We start from the raw sequence: 19,375 nt of genomic DNA on the forward strand, positions 1-19,375 counted from the left end.
CTGGGCAAACCCTTTTATTGGAAAAAGAAATAACAAATGGGCACAGGTTGGACGAGGTGCCCAGGCGCACCGTGGGCCAAGGTGGGCGCGGCCACAGCCCAGTCAGGGAGAGGGCTGCCGCTCTTGGGGGGATCCATGGACCTGGATTTATTAGGGCCCCAGGGGCCCCTCTCCAGCCCTCTGGGTTGGCACCTCTTCCCACGACCAGCTCCCATGTCCAGCAAAAGCAGCCCAGGCCTCTCTCCAGTTTCCCAAAGCTACTTGCAGTGGCGGGTGTTTCACGTCCACTTCCAGGGCCTCCTGCTGGCTGGCGTGCACAGCCCCTTTCTGTCCACCTTCGGGGCACCGGGCAGATGGCCGCCCCTTCCCACTGGCTTCCCTGGACCTCAGGGGCCAGAGCACCACTGGGGTAGACCTACTGGCTCTCTGGCAAGGAGGGTCCCCTGGTCCCTGTAGGCTGCCAGCTCCTTCAAACGGCTAAGGAAGCCTGGCCTTCCCCAGGGCCCAGGCGGGCTGAGCACTCGGTGTCCACAGACCGGTTGTCACGGGGGCCAGGAGAGGGCACCAAAGGCCACCGGGAGGTTGGCTCTGCTCTCCTGGAACCCCAGCTTCTCTTCCGCTAGCAAGTGGGGGAGAGGCCAGGAGGATCCGTGGCAGCTCCTGGCAAGGGGTCAGGGAGTTTGGGACATTTATTTACAGAGGACCGGGCTGGACTCACTCAGGGAAGATGACCGTGTGGCAAGGACGACACAGGACGGAGGCGGTGACCGTGGCCTTGCAGCCAGGAGGAACACACAGTGTGGATGGTACCCATGTATGCACACATGCACTCCCCACACATGTACATACATGCACAGACACGCGCATTCATGCCCCCATGTGCACCCACACATACCACATGCAGCCATGTCCACTCACGTGTATGCACACATACAAGCACATGTGTGTGCTCAGCTGTGCACATTCCCTTATGCACTGTGCACACGTGCATGTTCACACATGTATTTGCATTCATGCACACGTGCACCCACACACACGACACATGTGCACACTCACACCTCACACACGGGCTGCAAGCTCAGGAAGTTGGCTCCAGTTCAGGAGGTCACACTCAAGGCTACAGCTGTCCACAAAGAGTTTTTCCAGACCCCCTAAAACCTCCCCAAACCCTGGCTGTGTGCCACACAACAGCGCCTGGTGGCCTGCGAAGTCTCGGAGGGGACACTACTTGGCAAGCCTGGGATGGCCTCAGCCCTGGGCAGGAACAGGAAAACCACAAATGGAGGGCTGGACAGGTCCCCACACGTGCCCGTCTCCTCAGCCTCAGACTGACAGAGGCAGGGTCACAGACAGGCGGAGGCCCTGTGGTGGCGTCACAAAGAGCAGGGAGACAGGGCGGCAGGACCACAGGGAGAGGGTCTGGGTGGGTGAGGGCTCAGACAGGGGATCATGCGGGCTGGGCGTCCTCCGGTCCCAGGCCTGGACCTCCCCAGGGGCTCTGGGGAGCGGAGCTGAAGACAGGGGCTGCCCCGCTCTGTTCCCCCCCTCCCCAGCCTTCCGCACCACCACCCGGGGCAGCGGGAGGGGGGGAGCCCCTGCTCAGGAAGGGGCCAGTCCTGCCTAGGGCAAGGGGCAAGGGGCAGGGGGCATGGGCTCGGCCATAGGAGACCTGGGGCCACTCCCGTTCCCTCCCAGCCCGGCAGCAGGGCCCAGAAACGACTCAGAAGCGGGTGCTCTGGTAGCGCAGCCGCCGCAGGTCTGCAAGGCCCTCGGCCCGGCCGTACACCTCGCTGCAGGGACTCTCGGCCAGTCACCGGGCCCCGGCCCCGCCCCCGCCCCCGCCGCTGCTGCCGCTGCCGCTGGAGCTGCCGCTGCTGGAGCTGCCGCTGCTGCAGCGGTCCTCGTACACGGCGATCTCGATCTGAGGCTGCGTCAAGGAGGGCGCTGGGCAGGGCCGGGAGCTGCGCGCCGCGCAGTGACCTGTACACGGACTGGCGGCGCGCGCCGGGTGCGCAAGCACACGGAGACGCACATTCCAGAGCCTGCGAGTACCACAGCCGAGGGCAGGGAGGGGCCCGGGCTTGGGAAGGTGTGAGGACATGGGGTCCTGAATTCAAATCCCGACTCAGCCACTCGGAAACTGGGTGACTGGGAGCCCTCCCTCATCTCATCTGTAAAATGGGGGCATCACAGACTCCCGTTGGGCAGCGTGAACGAGACCTTGGTTGGGGAGCACTGACGGCACGGGCTCCGTAAACAGCAGCGCTGCCCCCGGGTGGGGAAGCGGGGTGGTGTCTGCTGTCCGCTTGCTTTATTTCTCCCTCCCAGCTTTGTAATAAGATGAACTTCCTTTTAACGGTTCTTCTCTGGCTGCTGCTGACGGGGAGGAGGGTGCGTGCACACCCAGGCTACACCGGCCCAGTGGGAGGGGCAGAACCACGGACCCAGCAGGCCCTGACCAGCCCCTCCCCGCCCCTCCAGGACTGAGGCCTGGAGAGCTGGCCCCCGAGGACCTTGTTCTTCTCATCTGTGGAAGGGGGCAGCAGGAACTCCCAGGTGCCATCAGAGAAGGACAGGAGCCTGTGGGCACATGCCCCAGGGGTGGTTTCCATGTTCCCCGAGGGGCAGAGCGCCTGGCAGCTCAGGATGAGCCGGGCTCAGATCCTGGCCTGGCACCCACCAGCGGTGTGACGCACAGCAGTCGGCGCAGTGTGCCCTCGCGTGCAAGGGGAATGATAAGAGCTACCCAGCTCACGCGGCTGTGGGGAGGATTATATGAATTCATCCTCGCAAAATCCTTTCAAGGTTTCCGGGATGCCAGCATCCCATATGAGCGCCGGTTCAAGTCCCAGCTGCTCCACTTCTGATCCAGCTCCCTGCTATTGCTCCTGGGAGGCAGCAGGGGATGGCTCAAGTGCTTGGGCCCCTGCACCCATGTGGGACACCCAGATGGAGTTCCAAGTTCCTGGCTTTAGCCTGCCCAGCCCTGGCTGTTGAGGCTATTTGAGGAGTGCACCAGCAAATGGAAGATCTCTCTCCCTCTCTGTCTTTCCCTCTGTTTCTGTAACTCTGCCTTTCAAATAAATAAATAAACCTTTTTTTAAACAACAATAACAAAAGATTGCTGGCCTATACCAAGCCCCGAATGCAAGCAGCTCTACAGGTGCAAACCAGGACACTAACAGTCCCGTAACTGTTGGTTTGAAGGGCAAAGACCAGTGGTGGAGGGTACCCAGAAGACCCTGAGTGAGGCCCCGAGGGCGCCCCATTTCCTGGCAGCCTCATCAGGAGCCCGCCGGTTGACAGCTCTGTGTCCTGCACAGAACAGCTGGGAAGGATACGACCCTCATCCCGCGCTCCACGGGGTCCGTGAGCAGGAGGCCTCGTGGCGCAAAGACCTTCTCGTTCTGCTCCTGGATGTAGCGCGAGATCTTCCTGAGAACCTGCAGAAGAGGGGCGGGTGAGGGGGAAGGCGGCGGGAAGGGGGGGTGGGGACGCAGGGCGGGGCGGCCACCTTCTCGTAGTGAGTCTCCATGCAGAGGAAGATGAAGTAGGCCGTGGCGCAGGCCAGGCAGCCCTCCAGGTAGGAGCTGCCTCCGATCTTCTCGGCCTCCGCGTAAAAGCCATTGAGAGTCTTCACCATCTCCTCAAAGAGCTGCCGCTCGATCTGGGGGCAGAGAAGGAGAGAGCTGGGCGGGGGTCGGCCTCCCCTGCAGGTGCGCGGTGGCAGGTGGGAGCAGGGCTGACGGCGAGAGGGCCACACGGGAGGGGGCAGATGACACTGCGCACACAGGTGGCACCAGAGAGGCCGCAGGCACCGGCCGGGGAGCCAGGAGACCTGGGGTCCAGCCAGACGTGGCCATCAACTGGCTGCGTGACCTTGGGCAAAGGGCTTAACCCTCATCTCTAAGGTGAGACCACGGCTGGGGCTTGGCCTCCCCTGGAAGCAGGAAGCGGCCCTGATGTCCTCCATGGTTTCTGTGGAGCACCAGACAAGCACCCTGGTGACTTCCACCGCCCACTTTGCTGGTTGTACAAGCGCTTGGGACCGAATTCACAGGGGCTGTCCATGTTCCCATGGGACCCAGCTGCTGAGGCTGCCCAGACGTGCCCTCGGGAGTCTCTCCAGGAGGGCACTCTCCCCGCTCACGGCACCGGGACCCCACGGCCCACGTGTTGGGCGACTGGGAAGCTGTCTTGCTGGCACCTTCCATGGGCCAGCTCTGCTTATGGCTCTCATTTAATCCCTTGCCAATTCAATCGCCCCAGGGCCCCAGCCCCCACCACCTCTGGCCCCTTCACTAGCCTCCCAGCCCCCACCCCACCCCCAACTTCCCGTTAAAGTCGGATCTTGTCCCTGCTCTGATGGAGCGCTTCCATTTCTCTCCAGGCAACCTAAGAAGTCCGCCCAATGCCGCCAGGCCGCTGTGGCCCCAAGGCCTGCCCTGCTCTCCTGCTCGGGTGCCCTCAACTGCTACCTCTCCTCCAGACATTGTCCCCCCACCCCCACCCCGGCTCTGCTCTTACTGTCCTCAAGTCTCTCAGTAGCCTGACCCCTGACCCTTCACCTCTCCCGGCACACCTCTATTCTCTTGACATTTCCCCGATTCTGCTAGTATTTATGACCACCTGAGCTACTATGTATTCATTTGCTTGCTTTTTTATTTTCTGTACTGATACAAATTAGCCTCCATGAGTTCAGCCCCACATTCCCAGGACCTAATACACAGTAGGTCTCAATAAATGCTCAGTGGAAGCTAAGTGAACTTGTCCAAGGTTACAAGGCTCTGACCCCAGGGTCTGCACTGTTCACCCACCCTACCCCAGCAGCCTGCAAGGTCACGCTCCATGCTCGGCAGGTGTCCAAGTGTACGCAGCCCTATTTCTCTTTCCCCACGCCCCCCCACCCAGGACCAGAACTGCCGTCACACAGTCTAGAAACTTCCCCGGCGTTCCAGGATAAAGGCCCTCCCCCGGAACAGTCAGAAGCCGTCTGCAGCCACTGCCCCTGCACAGACCTCGAGGGAACACAGAAAGTTCTGCCTGTCTGGTCCATGACCCCGGGGACAGGCACACAGGATGAGGAAGAGGCCACTTTGCTCTCCAAGAGCTGGCTGGGGTCAGAGCAGCAAAGGCCGGATCTGCCTGGGCTGCTGCGTGGAGGCTCAGGGCCTGCTTTCTGCCTACCCTGCAACCCCAGGCCAGCTCCAAGGCAGCCTCGGACAGGGGCCGCACACACCCCAGATGCAGGGGCAAAACTCAGCAGCTGATGCCTTGCAAGAGGTCCAAGCAGCAGAGCCCAGAGGGAGGCTGTGGGCAGAGCCCTGGCAGCCCCCAGCTCTTCCTCTGGATCTCCAAGCCTTCCTTGCCAAGACAGAGCAGAAAGTATCCAGTTCTGTCTACACCCACTGAGGATGCAACTGTGTGGGTGAGAAGATCGGAGTGCTGCGAAAAAGCCGAGAGGCAGGGCACCAGGTCCTGCACTGCTCACGGCTCTGGTAGGTCACTGCCTCTTGCTGGCCCTCGCTCTCTGAGAGATGAGGGGAGGGCTCCTGTAATGCTTCCCAGGCATGAATAACCCCAGGTCCTGGTTAAAACACAGGAGCAGGCTCAGTAGACACAGGACGAACTCCAAGGTCATGCTTCTGCTAACAAGCTCCCCGGTGATGCCGTGTTGTCAGTCCACAGACCGCAGCGCTAGTAGCCATGGCCTCGCGGTTCTCAGCACTGGCTGCACGCTGAAATCCCCTGAGCAACTTTTACAGCCCACGATGTCCAAGTCTCACCCTCGAGAGACTCTGACTCAAATGGTCTAGAAAGTGGGGGGGAGGTGGGGGACTGGAGGAGTGGCGCTGTGGCGTAGCAAGTAAAGCCACTGCCTGCAGTGCCGGCATCCCATATGGGCACCGGTTCAAGTCCCGGCTGCTCTACTTCCAATCCAGCTCTCTGCTATGGCCTGAGAAACCAGTAGAAGATGGCCTGGCCGGCACCGCGGCTCACTCATCTAATCCTCTGCCTGCGGCGCTGGCACCCCGGGTTCTAGTCCCGGTTGGGCCGCTGGATTCTGTCCTGGTTCTCCTCTTCCAGTCCAGCTCTTTGCTGTGGCCCAGGAAGGCAGTGGAGGATGGCCCAAGTGCTTAGGCCCTGCACCCACATGGGAGACCAGGAGGAAGCACCTGGCTCCTGGCTTTGGATCAGTGCAGCGCACCGGCCATAGCAGCCATTTGGGGGGTGAACCAATGGAAAGGAAGACCTTTCTCTCTCTCTCTCTCTCCCTCTCTCTCTCTCTCACTATCTAACTCTGCCTGTTAAAAAAAAAAAAAAAAAAAAAGGATGGCTCAAGTCCTTGGGCCCCTGCACCCACGTGGGAGACCTGGAAGAAGCTCCTGGCTCCTGACTTTGGATCAGCACAGCTCCAGCCATTGTGGCCATCTAGGGAGTGAACCAGCGGATGAAAGACCAATCTCTCTCTCTCTCTCTCTCTCTCTCTGCCTTTCCTTCTCTCTCTGTGTAACTCTGGCTTTCAAATAAATAAATAAATCTTAAAAAAAAAAAAAAGTGGGGGCAGATCAGAGCAGCGAACGCCACTGAACCTCTCTGCCCAGGCTGACGCCCTGCCAGGGCCCTTTCCCTGAGCTCCTGGGTGACAACTGTGCAGGAAACAAGCAACTCTGCAGGTGTGACCCAGGACACACTGAAACCCTTGCAGGGCTCATTGAAAACCGAGGTTTAAGGAGTGGGCGTTCAGCCCAGTGGTTAAAATGCCACCCATGTCCCCCATCAGAGTGCCCGGGTTCGAGTCCTGGCTCTGCTCTCAATTCCAGCTCAATCCCCTGGGAAGCAGCTGGTGATGGTCCAAGTACTTGACCTCCTGCTAGCTACATGAAAGAGCAGGATTGGGCTCCGGCTTTGGCCTAGCAGTCATTTAGGGAGAAGACCAATGGAAGAGATATCCCTCTCTCCCTTGGAAATAAACAAAGTATAAGTTTTGTTTTAAAAACTAAGGTTTAAGGAATTATGATTAAAATGAATTTTTAGGGCTGGTGTTCTGGTGTAATTGATTAAGCCTCCACCTCTGGCGCCGGCATCCCGTATGGGCACTGGTTCGTGTCCTGGCTGCTCCTGTTCCAATCCAGCTCTCTGCTTATGGCCTGGGAAAGCAGTGGAAGATGGCCCAAGTGCTTGGGACTCTGCACCCACGTGGGAGACCAGGAAGAAGCTCCTAGCTTCTGGCTTTGGATTGGCCTGGCTCTGGCCATTGTGGTCACTTGGGGAGTGAAGCAGTGGGTGGAAGACCATTCTCTCTGTCTCTCCCTCTGTCTGTAACTCTGCCTCTCAAATAAATAAATCTTTAAAAAATGAATTTTTAAATTAAGCTTTTTTTTTTTTTTGACAGGCAGAGTGGACAGTGAGAGAGAGAGAGACAGAGAGAAAGGTCTTCCTTTGCCATTGGTTCACCCTCCAATGGCCACCGCGGCCGGCGCGCTGCGGCCGGCGTACCGCGCTGATCCAAAGCCAGGAGCCAGGTACTTCTCCTGGTCTCCCATGCGGGTGCAGGGCCCAAGCACTTGGGTCATCCTCCACTGCCCTCCCTGGCCACAGCAGAGAGCTGGCCTGGAAGAGGGGCAACCAGGACAGAATCCGGCACCCCGACTGGGACTAGAACCCGGTGTGCCGGCGCCACTAGGCGGAGGATTAGCCTAGTGAGCCGCGGCGCCGGCCTAAATTAAGCTTTAAAACATTGCAGATATCGGCCTCACTGGGGGAGACTCTGAGTAGCTGTCTGGGGTGCAGCGTGGGCATCGGGATTTTCTGAGCTCCCGGATCATTCAATGGGCAGCCCGGCTGGGAATGGCTGCTGAGCAACGGAGAGTCCCGAGCCCCAGTCCAGCGGCTGAGTCAGCACCCCCGAGTGGACGTAACATCATCCACTAGGACGCAGGAACTCATGTCTGTTTAACAAGCTCTCTGCACAATTTTCCAGCAACTGAAACTTGAGAGCTGCAGGCCTGGAAATCTCTGTGGTTTCTTCAGCCCTAACTTTCTAAGAAGGGACAGCGAGACAGTGTTAGCACTTGGTTCTATTCTTCCACTTGAACAAGGGAGGTGGCCTACGACGTCACACGTCATGTGGGTCGGTCCCATCATGGCGCTGGGCGTCCAGTCTGGAGAACAGTGTGCTTACCCGGCTGTCCAGCTCGGGGGGGAATTTGGTCTGGAACTGGCAGCTGGTCCCATCGCTGTAGTCTCTCTGGATGAAGACCTTGGTGGCCAGCGAGGCGCTTCGCCGCAGCTCCTGCAGATTGTGCACCTGTGGAGAGGAGCCGCGGTTTATCCAAAACTGAGGGCTTCCCAGATGTGAGCCTCTCCAGGCTGACAGCAGCAAAGCTCCAGGCACATGGGGCTGGAGGGGCCGCACCAAGATGCTTCAGGAGGGCTGTGGGGAAGCAGGGCCATGGCGTTCACCTGAGACGTTGCCTTCACTCGTCCCAGAGAGACCTTTAAGGAGCCTAACACTGGGTCAGAGCTGAGCCAGAAAGAGAGGCTTGGGAGCCGGCAACACAGCCTGAAACAAATTCAACAAGGCCTCCCGGTGGCTGGCTCGGACCCTTCCCCTCTCCCCGTCCGTCTCTGTCTCCTCCCCCACCACTTCCTCTCTCTCCTTTCCTGCTTTCATTCACTCACCACGTACCACGTGTCCCCAACTTGTCAGGTCAAGGCTGAAGTCCCAGGCCCTCGAGCAGGGCTAATGACAGGGTTGGGGAGGTGGGCGTGTGGGTCAGGGGAGCACCTGATGTGCCCCTGAACTCAGGCCCAGGCCCAATTATGGCCAGGCCAGAAAACACCATGGATGGTCTCACGCCCAGCACTTCTCACCACATAGGAAAGGGCCCAGGATTGTCCAAGCCTCCCCAGAGAAAACTGTGGGTGAGGCAGCTGGAGGCCAGAAAGTGAGGGAGCGGCCTTATCTGGTAGGAACAAGTGCAGTGGTTTCTGCCCCTTCTCACACCTGCAGACTTGACGCTGAGATAGACTGCAGCATTTGAAGGGAGTGGGCTCAGTCCCACAGAACAGAGCCTCTTTCCACCATCTGCCCAGCCTCAGGCACCCACTCTGGAGACAAGCATCCCTCTGGGGGAGCTGTGCCTAACACTGGAGCCACGCGGAGCCCAAGCGCCAAAGGCAGAGTGCGCAGGCAGCCAGCTCATCCTCTGTGATTAAGCTGAATCCATGCAGTCACTGGGCTCCCACTTATTGAGTGTCTACTAGCGCCAGGCTCTGGGGATGCCGGGCAGGAGTCTGTGAGCTCCAGGGAGGAAGACAAGTATATATATAATGAATTAGACCGTGATACATGCTACTGAGAAGCGACAGCTCACCCAGAGAGGCTTACTCAGAAAAGGCTTCCTGGAGCCTGTGTTGAGTCATAAAGGAAACCAGGAGTTACCAGGGGTGGGGGGTAGGCGGGGAAGGGAGTGAGGAGGAAAGGCAACCCAGACAAAGGACAAACCAGCGTGAGCGAGAGCTCCTCACTGACTAGAGGCAGGTCTCGAGGGGCTGGGCTGGGCCTGGCCGGGCAGTGGGGGAGCTGGGAGTGCAGAGGCGGCCATGGCTGGATCGCGAAGCTGGAGGGGTTTCTGCTCAGGGGAGGATGTCGGGTGGAAGATGCGAACGCTTGCCTAAAAGCCAGGAGAAAGGACAGGCGTGGCAGTCAGCAAGGTGGAAGGCACAGATAACCCGTGGAGCAAGGTCCTGAAAAGGTCGAATCACTGAGACTCCTAAATCCAGGTTCACGCTATGTGATCCCTGAGTGTTGGGACTGGATTCCACAGATGAGCACCCTCTACTGTGGACACTCCTGGTTCTTCTAATCCAAGTTTTTGTTGAGGAGGTCTCATTCCCATCAACTAGGATCCTATGATGATTCTGCAAAGTCTAGAAGGCTTTGGTAATATAAACAAGTTCAGCCTTGATGGGCCTGCTCTGCCTGGTTAGAGCTGTGAAATGCTGTTTTTCCAAAAGAAGAGAGGAAAGGGCTGTGGCCTCGCCCTTCCATTCTAAAACCAACCTGCAAGAGCCAGTCAGTATTGGAGTGAATCCCCCGCCCCTGAACCATCATTCTGGCAGGTCGGGGCGCGGGGGGAGTGAGCAAGACTGGGCCCATAGAAGGGATAATTTCTTTTTGTAGTAGTCCTGGGGAAAACTCAAGTTCATCTAAACCAAGAAAAACAGTGGTTAGGATGCAAATAGAGAGAAGGAACAGTGCCTCAGCCATTCTGACACCCTCTTTGTGCCTGAACGCACACCTGGGTACACACGTGTGTTGCCATGAAGGTGCGTGTCTCCACAGACTAACTGGCTGTGGACCAGGGCCATTTCTCCCTCCTGGGCACACAACCAAGTTGCTTCCCAAGTGCAATGGGAGTGGAAGTGATGAGAGCCGTGTATAGCCCTGACTCATAAAGATGCCCCACTCCTCCTGGCTCCTTCCCCTTTCACTGAAACCAAAGGACTCAGGTGCTGAAGACGGTGGAACCACAAGGTGGAAAAGGCCTGGGCCCCTGAATCACTGCCTGGAGGGGATCCACCTACCAGTGAGGAACACTTGTCTGGGACTTGGCTGAGCGGGAAGTAAACTTCCAGGAGATTAAGGCGTTAGATGGCTGGGTGCTGCTTGACATAAGACAGTTCCATGTCCTCCTGGCTTTGATCCATGAGTCCTTAAGTAGCCAGAACAGGAAAGGTCAACACCCCTTCCAACCTGACAGTACCCACAGCCGCAGGATACTACCCCGACTCGGCACAGAGACCTGCTGCTCTCCCTAGAGACTGCTGGCAGGGCCTTGAGCTGCTGCAGGGCAGCGTCAGACGCATTTCCCAGCCCAGAGCCTTAGTCCCCCAGACTTTCACGGAACACACACATCACAGGCTCATCTGCAGTTGGTCAAGAGCAGGATTTAGGGCAAGCCGGGCTCTCTCCACCCATGGTGGCTCCACCGTGAAGTACCAAGAAGCCCTGGTGGAAAGATGTCCCATGACCTGAGCGCTGGGGCCCATGACCCTGGGAAAGTCACCCCTTAGCTGGGCCTCCCTTTCTTTAACTGGCAACGGAGAAGTTGGAACTCCAGGATCACGAAAGCCCCTCTCAGCTCTGACGTTCTAGAGCCTTATCAGGGTTTAGAAACACAAGTGTTTCCAGGGTCTGTGAGGGGCGAGGCAGGGCCTGTGGCCAATCAGAGAAGGCATGCCCCGTCTCGGAGACCTGGCCACATGAGGTCGCCAGGACTTTCTATTTTTCAAAAAGCCACAATCCATATCTTCTTAACAGCAAATATCCTGATATTTAAACGTTTCCAATCAATTTAACAAGTGTAGAAGCACTAAGCAAACCAACTAAGGCCCCCCTTGGACCACAGCTGCCAGTGTGGGGCCTCTGTGAAATATACCACAGCAAGGCCCTTGAACTGGAGCTGCAGCAGGCTCCAGGCCGCTTGCCAGCTACTTAGCAGTCAGGAAGCTAAGATCCGTGATGCTCCAAAGTCTTAAGAGGAGTGCCAAACCCCTGGTTCCCTCTCCTGGGGCTTCCCTGAGCACGCCCTGGGGGTTTAACTGACCCAGAGACCCACGCTTCTCTCCACCTCCTGCCTTCCTCAGACCGGCCCCCCCTCTCACGTCACCACTCCCCGACCTGCTGGCAGCTGAGTAAGGACACAACCAAGAACCGGTGCACGGCACCACCTTTCAGGCTGCAGTGTGAGAAGAGTAGGGAGGCTGCTCCGAGTGCAGGTACCGCAGGCCACCCAGCTGTCAATCGCACTGCCTGGGAGGAGCAAGCATTGGAATGCAAATGAGCTCTCAGACCCTGTTCACCCGCCTAAGACAAACAGGATGGCCACTTGGTCCAGGTCTCCCGCCTGGTTAAATGGCATCTCATTCCACAAAATGCAGGTGACACTCAACTCAAGAATTATGCAGCTGATGTGTCAGGGCTGGGTTCCCCGGCTGGCGTATGGCCGAAGAGTGAGGCTCTTAGGTCAAGCCTAAGAATGGAAGACCAAGCACAGACGCCCTTCCTCTCACGGCACCCAGACCAGCCTGTTGTCTGCCAATTGTTAATCCCACCCCTCAGAGAGCAAACTTTGGAATGAATGCTCGGTGTGGGGGCAGAACTCCACCACTCGGAGACGCCCCTCCCAGCCAGGCACTTCCCAGGTGCCCTTGGCCACCGTGACTGCTTCCCAGGGCAGACCGTGCTCCCCGTGCTCCCCGTGACACACATTCGCAGGGGTGTGCTACTCCGGAAATGGGCTGTTACAGCTTTGCAAACGAGGCCAGTGTATCACTCAGGAGGCTCCATCCCTCCCCTGGCCTCCCTCCAGCCCTCCCCTCAGGCTAACTCCTAAGCAGAAATTAGGGAGCAGAGACCCAGGATCCACTCAAAGATGTCCTCTCTCCCGCTCCGGACGCCTTCCCCTGGAGCTGAGAACTTCCTGTTCAGAATCCTAAGGGAATGGCCATGGGAACTGGGAATGAGGTTTCCCTGCCTCCAACAGGTTTTTCCTGGTAATCTCAACCCAGTTCCAATAGTGAAAACAGCCTGGGGAGGATGACTCACCCGAGCCCAGATAACGCACAGGTCCCGGGCCTCGGTAGAGCTAGGGCTTCCTGCCGCAGGACTGCCCTCGGAGTCCACCAGAGCCAAGCTGGGAAAGGGGCAGTGTCTGCTCTCTGCTCCCATCCCTGCTGGACCCTCCTTTGTCCCCCTGCCCTCCAGCTGACCCAACCAGGCCAGCTGGGAGCCTGAGCCCTCACCCTCCAGTCCCTCCTGACTCCCTTGCAAACGCCCCTCCCCCCATCAAAGACTCATCTCAAGACCCTTAGCTCTGTCCTATCAGGTAATATAATTGGCTACTTAGATACCATGAGTGAACACAGAGACCTAAGACTCGGGTTCCTGTCCTGACTCTGCCAATCTTACAGCCGTATTTTCCTGGAGTCTGAGCACTCCAGTTGCACCACCTGTAAAATGGGATAATGAAGACTGAGCAAGCTTCCCAGCCTGAGTTGTCTCCTCTGTTAATTGCAGATAATAACACCATCCTTGCCCACTTCACAGAGCTGGGCTAAGCCTCAAAGGAAATCGTGAGTGCGATCATGCTTTGCACACAGGCAAGTGCTATGTTCACCAAGGCGAGATGGGCAGAGCTGCTCCCAGGGGAGAGAGTCTCGCAGGTCTGACCGCAGCCCCCAGCAACACCGCCTCGCCCTAGGGATGTGAGCCTGCTGGGTGCAATCTGGGGACCGTGGCAGACCCGAGAGGGAGCACACTGGGACAGATGGGCCTGCTGAGATCTGTCAGGTCGCCTCACAGAGGCAGCTGCCTGCTTGGCCCACACTGCTGAAGCCCCGTCCTGCCCAGCCTCAGCAGCCTCTGCTGCAGTCTGGCAGCCCCGTCTGGAAGGCGACCAGCTCCTGGCCATTTCTCCTGCTGTTCTTCCTGCTCTTCTCAGGATCTCTGGCACTTCCCAAATACTCCGCATTCCTCCACTCCAGAAACCAAGCTCCAAGAGTCTGCCTGGGGCTTGTCCCACACTGGGTCCTGGGAGGGCAAGGTCTCCTCCTAGCCAGCCCTGCGCTTTGTCTGAAAGCAGAACAACGCCAAGCAAGTGCTCCGGGTTCTGTGGCAGACTTCAGCGGAATCACAATAGCACTTGGCATTGCTGTCACGCTGCTTGCCCGGACGCCCACAGGCACTCTCATTCAGAGGCCTCTGCTCTCGTCCCGGTGGTGTTCCAGTGCAGCTGGAAGTGGGGAGACACCACAAAGGAAATCGACATCAAAACCTGGGAGACTGGTGCCCTGGGTCCCACTGCAAAGATTCAAAGGATGAAACTTGGAGCCCTGCTGCTGGCGTGCTGAGTACCAGATCGGCCCTTGCCTTCTGCTTTATCACCTACACCGTAGGGCATAAAGAGCTCCCAGCTCCCTCCCTGAAGGGTGGGGAGAGGAGTAGCGCCGAGGGGTGGAAGGCGGAATTCCTGAGCTCTTAGGCAGTGCACCAAGATTCTGCCCCTGGCTAACAGGTCCCTGGGTTCAGTTTTCAAGTCCCTTGAAGATGACACACCTATAGGCACACCCCTAAGAACGTGGCACCTCCCAACAGACACAGGGGCTATGTGGACACCTGGGGCAGGAAAGTCAGGTGGGGTCAAAGCAGCACGGAATGGCGAGGTGCCCGAGTGGGGGTGGGTGCAGGCAGGTCATTAAAACCAGCCATTGGGGTTCTCTTTGCCCCTTCCCTCTCCACAGGAAATGCGGATGGCGAGGCAGGTCTGTCCTCCCTTCGCCAAGCGCTGGGTTCAGAAGCTGGACGACTGCACCGCCTAGCAACAGCAGCGCCTCCCCTCCTCTCCCGCCCCAACCCCCTGGGGAAGCCGTTTCAGGACTTGTGGTCCAGAGGCAGAGAAACCCGGCTAGAGCCGCAGAGCAACCCTGGTGCCACTGCCAACAAGTGGGGCGGGCAGCCTGGGGGCCCAGGGGACGTGGGGGAGGGCCCCTCACCCAGGGCCCGGCTCTTCCACCCTGTCCCCGCCCCCACCCTTTCCCGGACTCGGCCCCCTCCCACTCCCGCCCGGCCGGCTCCCGGCGGGTGCTCGCTACCGCGGGACAGTCGGGCACTGCCTGCGGACCGGGCGGGCGTTCGACCCCTACCTCCGTGGCCATGTTCCGGGGGCGCTGACCGCTCCAGGGCCGGGCCGGGGGCTGTCCGCGGTGCTGACCCGGGCAGCGGGTGGGCTGGCGGCGGCGAGCCGGGGCGCTCTGTCCGCGGTGCTGATGCGGGGGGCCGGAGGGTGGGGGGCGCTGCGCTGTCCGCGGTGCTGATGCGGCCGCCGGGCCCGGGAGGCGAGGCCGCGCCCGAGGCTCTCACGGCCCGATCGCCCGCTGCTGCCGCCGCTCCTGCAGGCAACCACCCGGCTTATCTCCGACAGCGGCAGCGGCGGGGGCGGGGGGCGGCCGGGGGAGGAGGGGCCAGGCGCCTCCGCGGGCGGGGAGGGGGACGCCGCGTCCCCCAGACTGGGGCGCCCTCCCGGGGAGCCCCGCCCGCGGCCGCAGGCTTGCCCCAGGCCCCGCCCCAGGCCCCGCCTCTCCCGCCCCTCCCCCGCGAGGGCGCCGGGAGCTCTGCGCTCGCCGGCGCGGTCCCCGGGGACTCGGGCCCGGAGGAACGGGCCACAGGAGCGTCCCCCGGGAGCGCCGGTCGCTGGGTGCGGCGTGTACCTTTGCAGCCGCCCGCACCACCCGGTCCTGGCCCCTCCCCCGAGCTTCCTCTCCTGAATTTTTTCTCTTCTCTCTCCGGTTTCCTCTCTGTGTGCCCTGCTCCCTCACCCGGGCATGCATGGCCTCCCCTCCTCCCTCCTTCCCACTGCGGCGAACCCCATTAGCTAGAGGAGGACGCTGCAGTCCACAGGACATTGTTTCCAGTTCATGTTTCATCCCAGGCCACACCCGGGGGTCCCTTCTCGCAGGAAGCTCAGAAGTCGCGGCTCCTCCCGGCCTTGGCCCCCACCCTTCCGCGTCCCTCTCTCCTCTGCATCCCAGACTGGACACACACACACCCCACCGCCGCCACTCAAGCGCCAGGAGCAGATGGCACCGGAACTGCATGCTCCGCTCACAGGTTGTCAGAGGTGGCCCTGTGCTGCCTTCACCTTCTCATCGCACCTTCCAACCACGTGGCCCCTGGGCTTGCTCAGTACACAGGAAGGAAGCACCAGGATGCCTGCCTTTTCACTCACCCAGAATGTGCCTGGGACCCTGAGGGGCAGCGAGGCATGTTCCCTGCGGCTCACTGTTGCCCCAGGGGCCACCCCCAGCCCACACGCGGGGGGACGTGACCTGGAAGCCGGGTTTCTGGAACACCTGTGTCCCATGTGGAGTGATGGGTCCCAGTTACAGCTCTGCTCCCAGTGCCAGCGTCCTAATAACGTGCTCTCTGCGAGGCAGGTGACGGCTCAAGTACTGAGTTCCTGCCCCCAACACGGGAGACCTGGCTGGAGCTCCTGGCCCTCGCTTCAGTCTGCACACATCCTGGCTGTTGAGGCAGCTGGGGCGTGAACCAACAGAGGGGGACTGCCTTTCATTCTGTCTCTGCCTCTCAAATAAATAAATGGGTAATTTTTAAGAAATGCATGTTGGGGGCCAACGCTATGGTGTAGAAGTCTAAGCCTCAGCCTGCAGGGCAGGTACCCCATATGGACACCAGTTCGAGTCTCAGCTGTTCCACTTCCCATCCAGTTCCCTGCTAATGCACCTGGGAAAGCAGCAGCAGATGGCCCAAGCACTTGGGCCCCTCCCCACATGGGAGACCTGGATGAAGCTCCTGGCTCCTGACTTTGGCCTGGCCCAGCCCGGCCATTGTGGCCATTTAGAAAGTTAACCAGCAGATGAAAGAGGTATCTCTCTCTCCCTCCACCCCACATCTCTGCCTTTCAAATAAATAAATCTTTAACAAAATGAATGTTGGACTTCACTAAACTATGTCCTTTCTTTTTTCCCTCAATTTTTTATTTTGAAATTTTCAAACATGCAGGAAAGTTGAAAAAGTAGTACAATAAACTACAATATTTGTGCCTCAACAATTAACACTTGACCACGTTTGCTTTATTGGTAGACGCAGAAACGTAGAGACGAATGCGACTAGATTAGGAGACAGACACTGTGAGGCTTTAATCCTAAGTATTGCACAGGGCATCTCCTGAAGACAGGAGCATTCTCCTACCTAACCACAGTATCTCGCGCACCTTTAACAATTCCCTGATATTCTAGGGTAGTTCATCGCGTGCAAAACACATACACAGCAATGACCCCTCAGAACCTCCCCCAGAATTTTTCAATTTTATTAGCTAACATTTACTGGGCACTTACTAGGGGCGGCCACGTGCCACCCATTCTGCAGGGATTGCGTGCTCTTACCATCCTTCTATTGCTCCCACTTTACAAACGAGGAAACGGAGTAAGCTGCCCAAGGTCACGTGGCTGTGAGAACAGGAGACAGGATTCAAGCACAGGCAGTCAGCTCCAGCACGCGGTGTGGCTGATCTTCCTGACTGCGCTGCTGCCTCGAGCCCCTTGCAGACCATAAACTGGCAGAGCTGCACCCTCGCCTCCAACTGCCTATTTCACAGATGAGCACACTGAGTCCCAGAGGACAGTGGAATGGCACGAAGTCAACGGCAGATGTTTCATTCTACCTTAGAGTTCAGCAAATGCTTTGGCGCCGGGAAGCAGACTGAGAACGTCTGTGAACCCCACAGGGGTCCCTGGTACTAAATGAACACGTAACCTGGTGGTCTCCTTGCACACCTCACGTGGAGCTGACTCTGATTGTATTAATCTGACAACCATCTGGACCCTTTTCACACAGTGACCGGAGGCCTGGGTGAGGCTGTTCAACAAGGCCATTCATTTCATGCACATGAAAAGCTCACGGAATATGTATGTGATGAAAAAAAGCCATGCATGGATTTTTAAACAATGATTTACACCAAAATAAACATCTTTTAACTCCATTTTCCATGAAGTTTTTGAAGTACCCTTGTATTTCTTGGGCACTGTTAGAGGACCTTGGGACGTCTAAGTTCACAAGACTCTATTCTTACTGAACCTATATAGTGATGGGGTAACAACCTACACTATGTAAGCAAATGGGTATAAAGTATATTGAGTTGTGACCATTGCTAGGGAAACGTGAGGTATGGAAAGGGCATAGAGTGATGGAGGAGGTTACTTTAGAAGGAATGGTCGGGAAATTTTTGGCAAGGTAAACTTGGACAAAGGCTTGAAGGAAAAGAGCAATAGACATATACACACCCCAGGGGAAGAATGACAAGGCAAACAGCACAGAGTACAGAACCCCTAAGGCAGGGGTGGACTTAGCAGGTTCAAAGAATAGCCAGGGAACCACCGTGAGCAAACAGGGAGATAGGAGTTGAAATCACAAGGGGTTGGGGTGGAGAGAGACAGAGACAGAGACAGAGACAGACAGAGAGAGAGAGAGAGGTCGCATTCCATCTGCTGGTTCGCTCCTCAAATGACTGCAATAGCCAGGGCTGGCCAGGCCAAGCCAGGAGCTTGGAACTCCATCCAGGTCTCCCATGTGGGTGCAAGGATCCAAGTACTTGGGCTGTCTTCTACTGCCTTCCCAGATGTATAAGCAGGAAGCTGGATTGGAAGCTGAGCAGCCGGAACTCGAACTAGCACTCTGATATGGGATACTAGCATTGCAGGCAGCAACTTAACCCACTTTGCCACAATATGGGCCCATAATTGCAATTTTTTAAAGATTAACTGGATGCTAGGGTTGGACAGGAGGTAAGGCTAGAAGCTGTGAGACCAATTAGGAGGTTGTCAGAATGGTCCAGGCAAGATGTGGTGATGGCTTAGAATAAAGTAGTAGCAACAGAGGTGGGGGAAGTGACCAAATTGTAGATACAAGTTGAGGGTAATCTGAGGATCTGCTGATGGACTGGAAGTGTAGTAGAAGAGAAAGTCAAAGGTGATTCCAAGCATTGAGGTCTAAGACACTGGAAGAATGGAATTGCCATTTACTGAGATGGGGGTGGGGATGAAAGGGCTGAGCAGGCTGGACAGGAGGGGATTATAAGTGTTGCTTGTGTCTGGTTGCCTTACACTTGAAGTCTCATGTGCAGATTGTAAGTGGAGCAGTGGAGTAGGCACCAGCGCTTGGTGGGGCAGGGCACAGTTGGAGGTATGCCTTCCAAAGTCATCTGAATGTGAACGGAATTAAAACCGTGACTGATGATGCTATCATTGAGGCAGTGGGACAGCTGGAGAAGTTGGCCAAGAACTGCCTCTGGACACTTCATCACTTACCGGCTAGAAGGCAAAAGAAGACCAGGAGGGTGGTGGTGAAGGAGGTGACCCAAGAGAGAGAGGTGTCCCGGAGCCAAGCAGAGAAGGCTGCAGTGAGAGCTTTGCCCGCTACGTTGATGCTGCTCACAGGTAGAATAAGATGAGGGCCAGAAATGACCCTGGACTTGGCAGCAAGGCCACCCATGACCTGGATAAGAGCTATTTTAGTAATGTGAGGAGTGGGTTTGACAGTCAGAATGGAAGAGAGGAAGTTGAGATACAGAGAGCATAGACAACTTGTCAGAGACTTTTGGCTGTGACGGGGAGCAGTGATGAGCACGGTGGTCTGAGGGAGAAGTGGGGGCAGCGAGGGTCTTTAAAGAAGGGAGACATTAGAGGTTGTTTGTATGCTGATGGGGGGAGTCTTGTGGAGGGGAAAACTGGTAGTTCAAGAGAGGGTTGGGGCACAGCGGGTCAAGCCTTGCTGCTTGGGATTCCTGCATCC

The 19,375-nt window shown here is 57.7% G+C and overlaps 1 protein-coding gene across 4 annotated transcripts in view; it reads right to left on the reverse strand.

Moving 5' to 3' along the window:
* Positions 1-19,375, reverse strand: part of GOLGA7B (golgin A7 family member B) — a 44,195-nt gene continuing 24,820 nt past the window's right edge. Inside the window, exons 1-7 of one of the 4 annotated variants that reach the window (XM_051824049.2) lie at positions 14,713-14,838; positions 10,594-10,721; positions 9,512-9,680; positions 8,186-8,311; positions 3,515-3,667; positions 3,342-3,443; positions 1-1,921 (exon numbers count right to left, since the gene is read on the reverse strand). In XM_051824049.2, coding sequence (XP_051680009.2) covers positions 1,811-1,921; positions 3,342-3,443; positions 3,515-3,667; positions 8,186-8,311; positions 9,512-9,680; positions 10,594-10,721; positions 14,713-14,724 — 801 coding nt within the window. In that variant the 5' untranslated portion in view covers positions 14,725-14,838 and the 3' untranslated portion in view covers positions 1-1,810. Of the gene's footprint in view, positions 1,922-3,341; positions 3,444-3,514; positions 3,668-8,185; positions 8,312-9,010; positions 9,380-9,511; positions 9,681-10,593; positions 10,722-14,712; positions 14,866-19,375 lie in introns of those variants that run through there. The other 3 variants (XM_002718614.5, XM_051824051.2, XM_051824050.2) reach the window with 3 other exon arrangements.

This window comes from Oryctolagus cuniculus, chromosome 15 (assembly GCF_964237555.1).
Source record: "Oryctolagus cuniculus chromosome 15, mOryCun1.1, whole genome shotgun sequence".
NCBI classification, from domain to species: Eukaryota; Metazoa; Chordata; class Mammalia; order Lagomorpha; family Leporidae; genus Oryctolagus; species Oryctolagus cuniculus.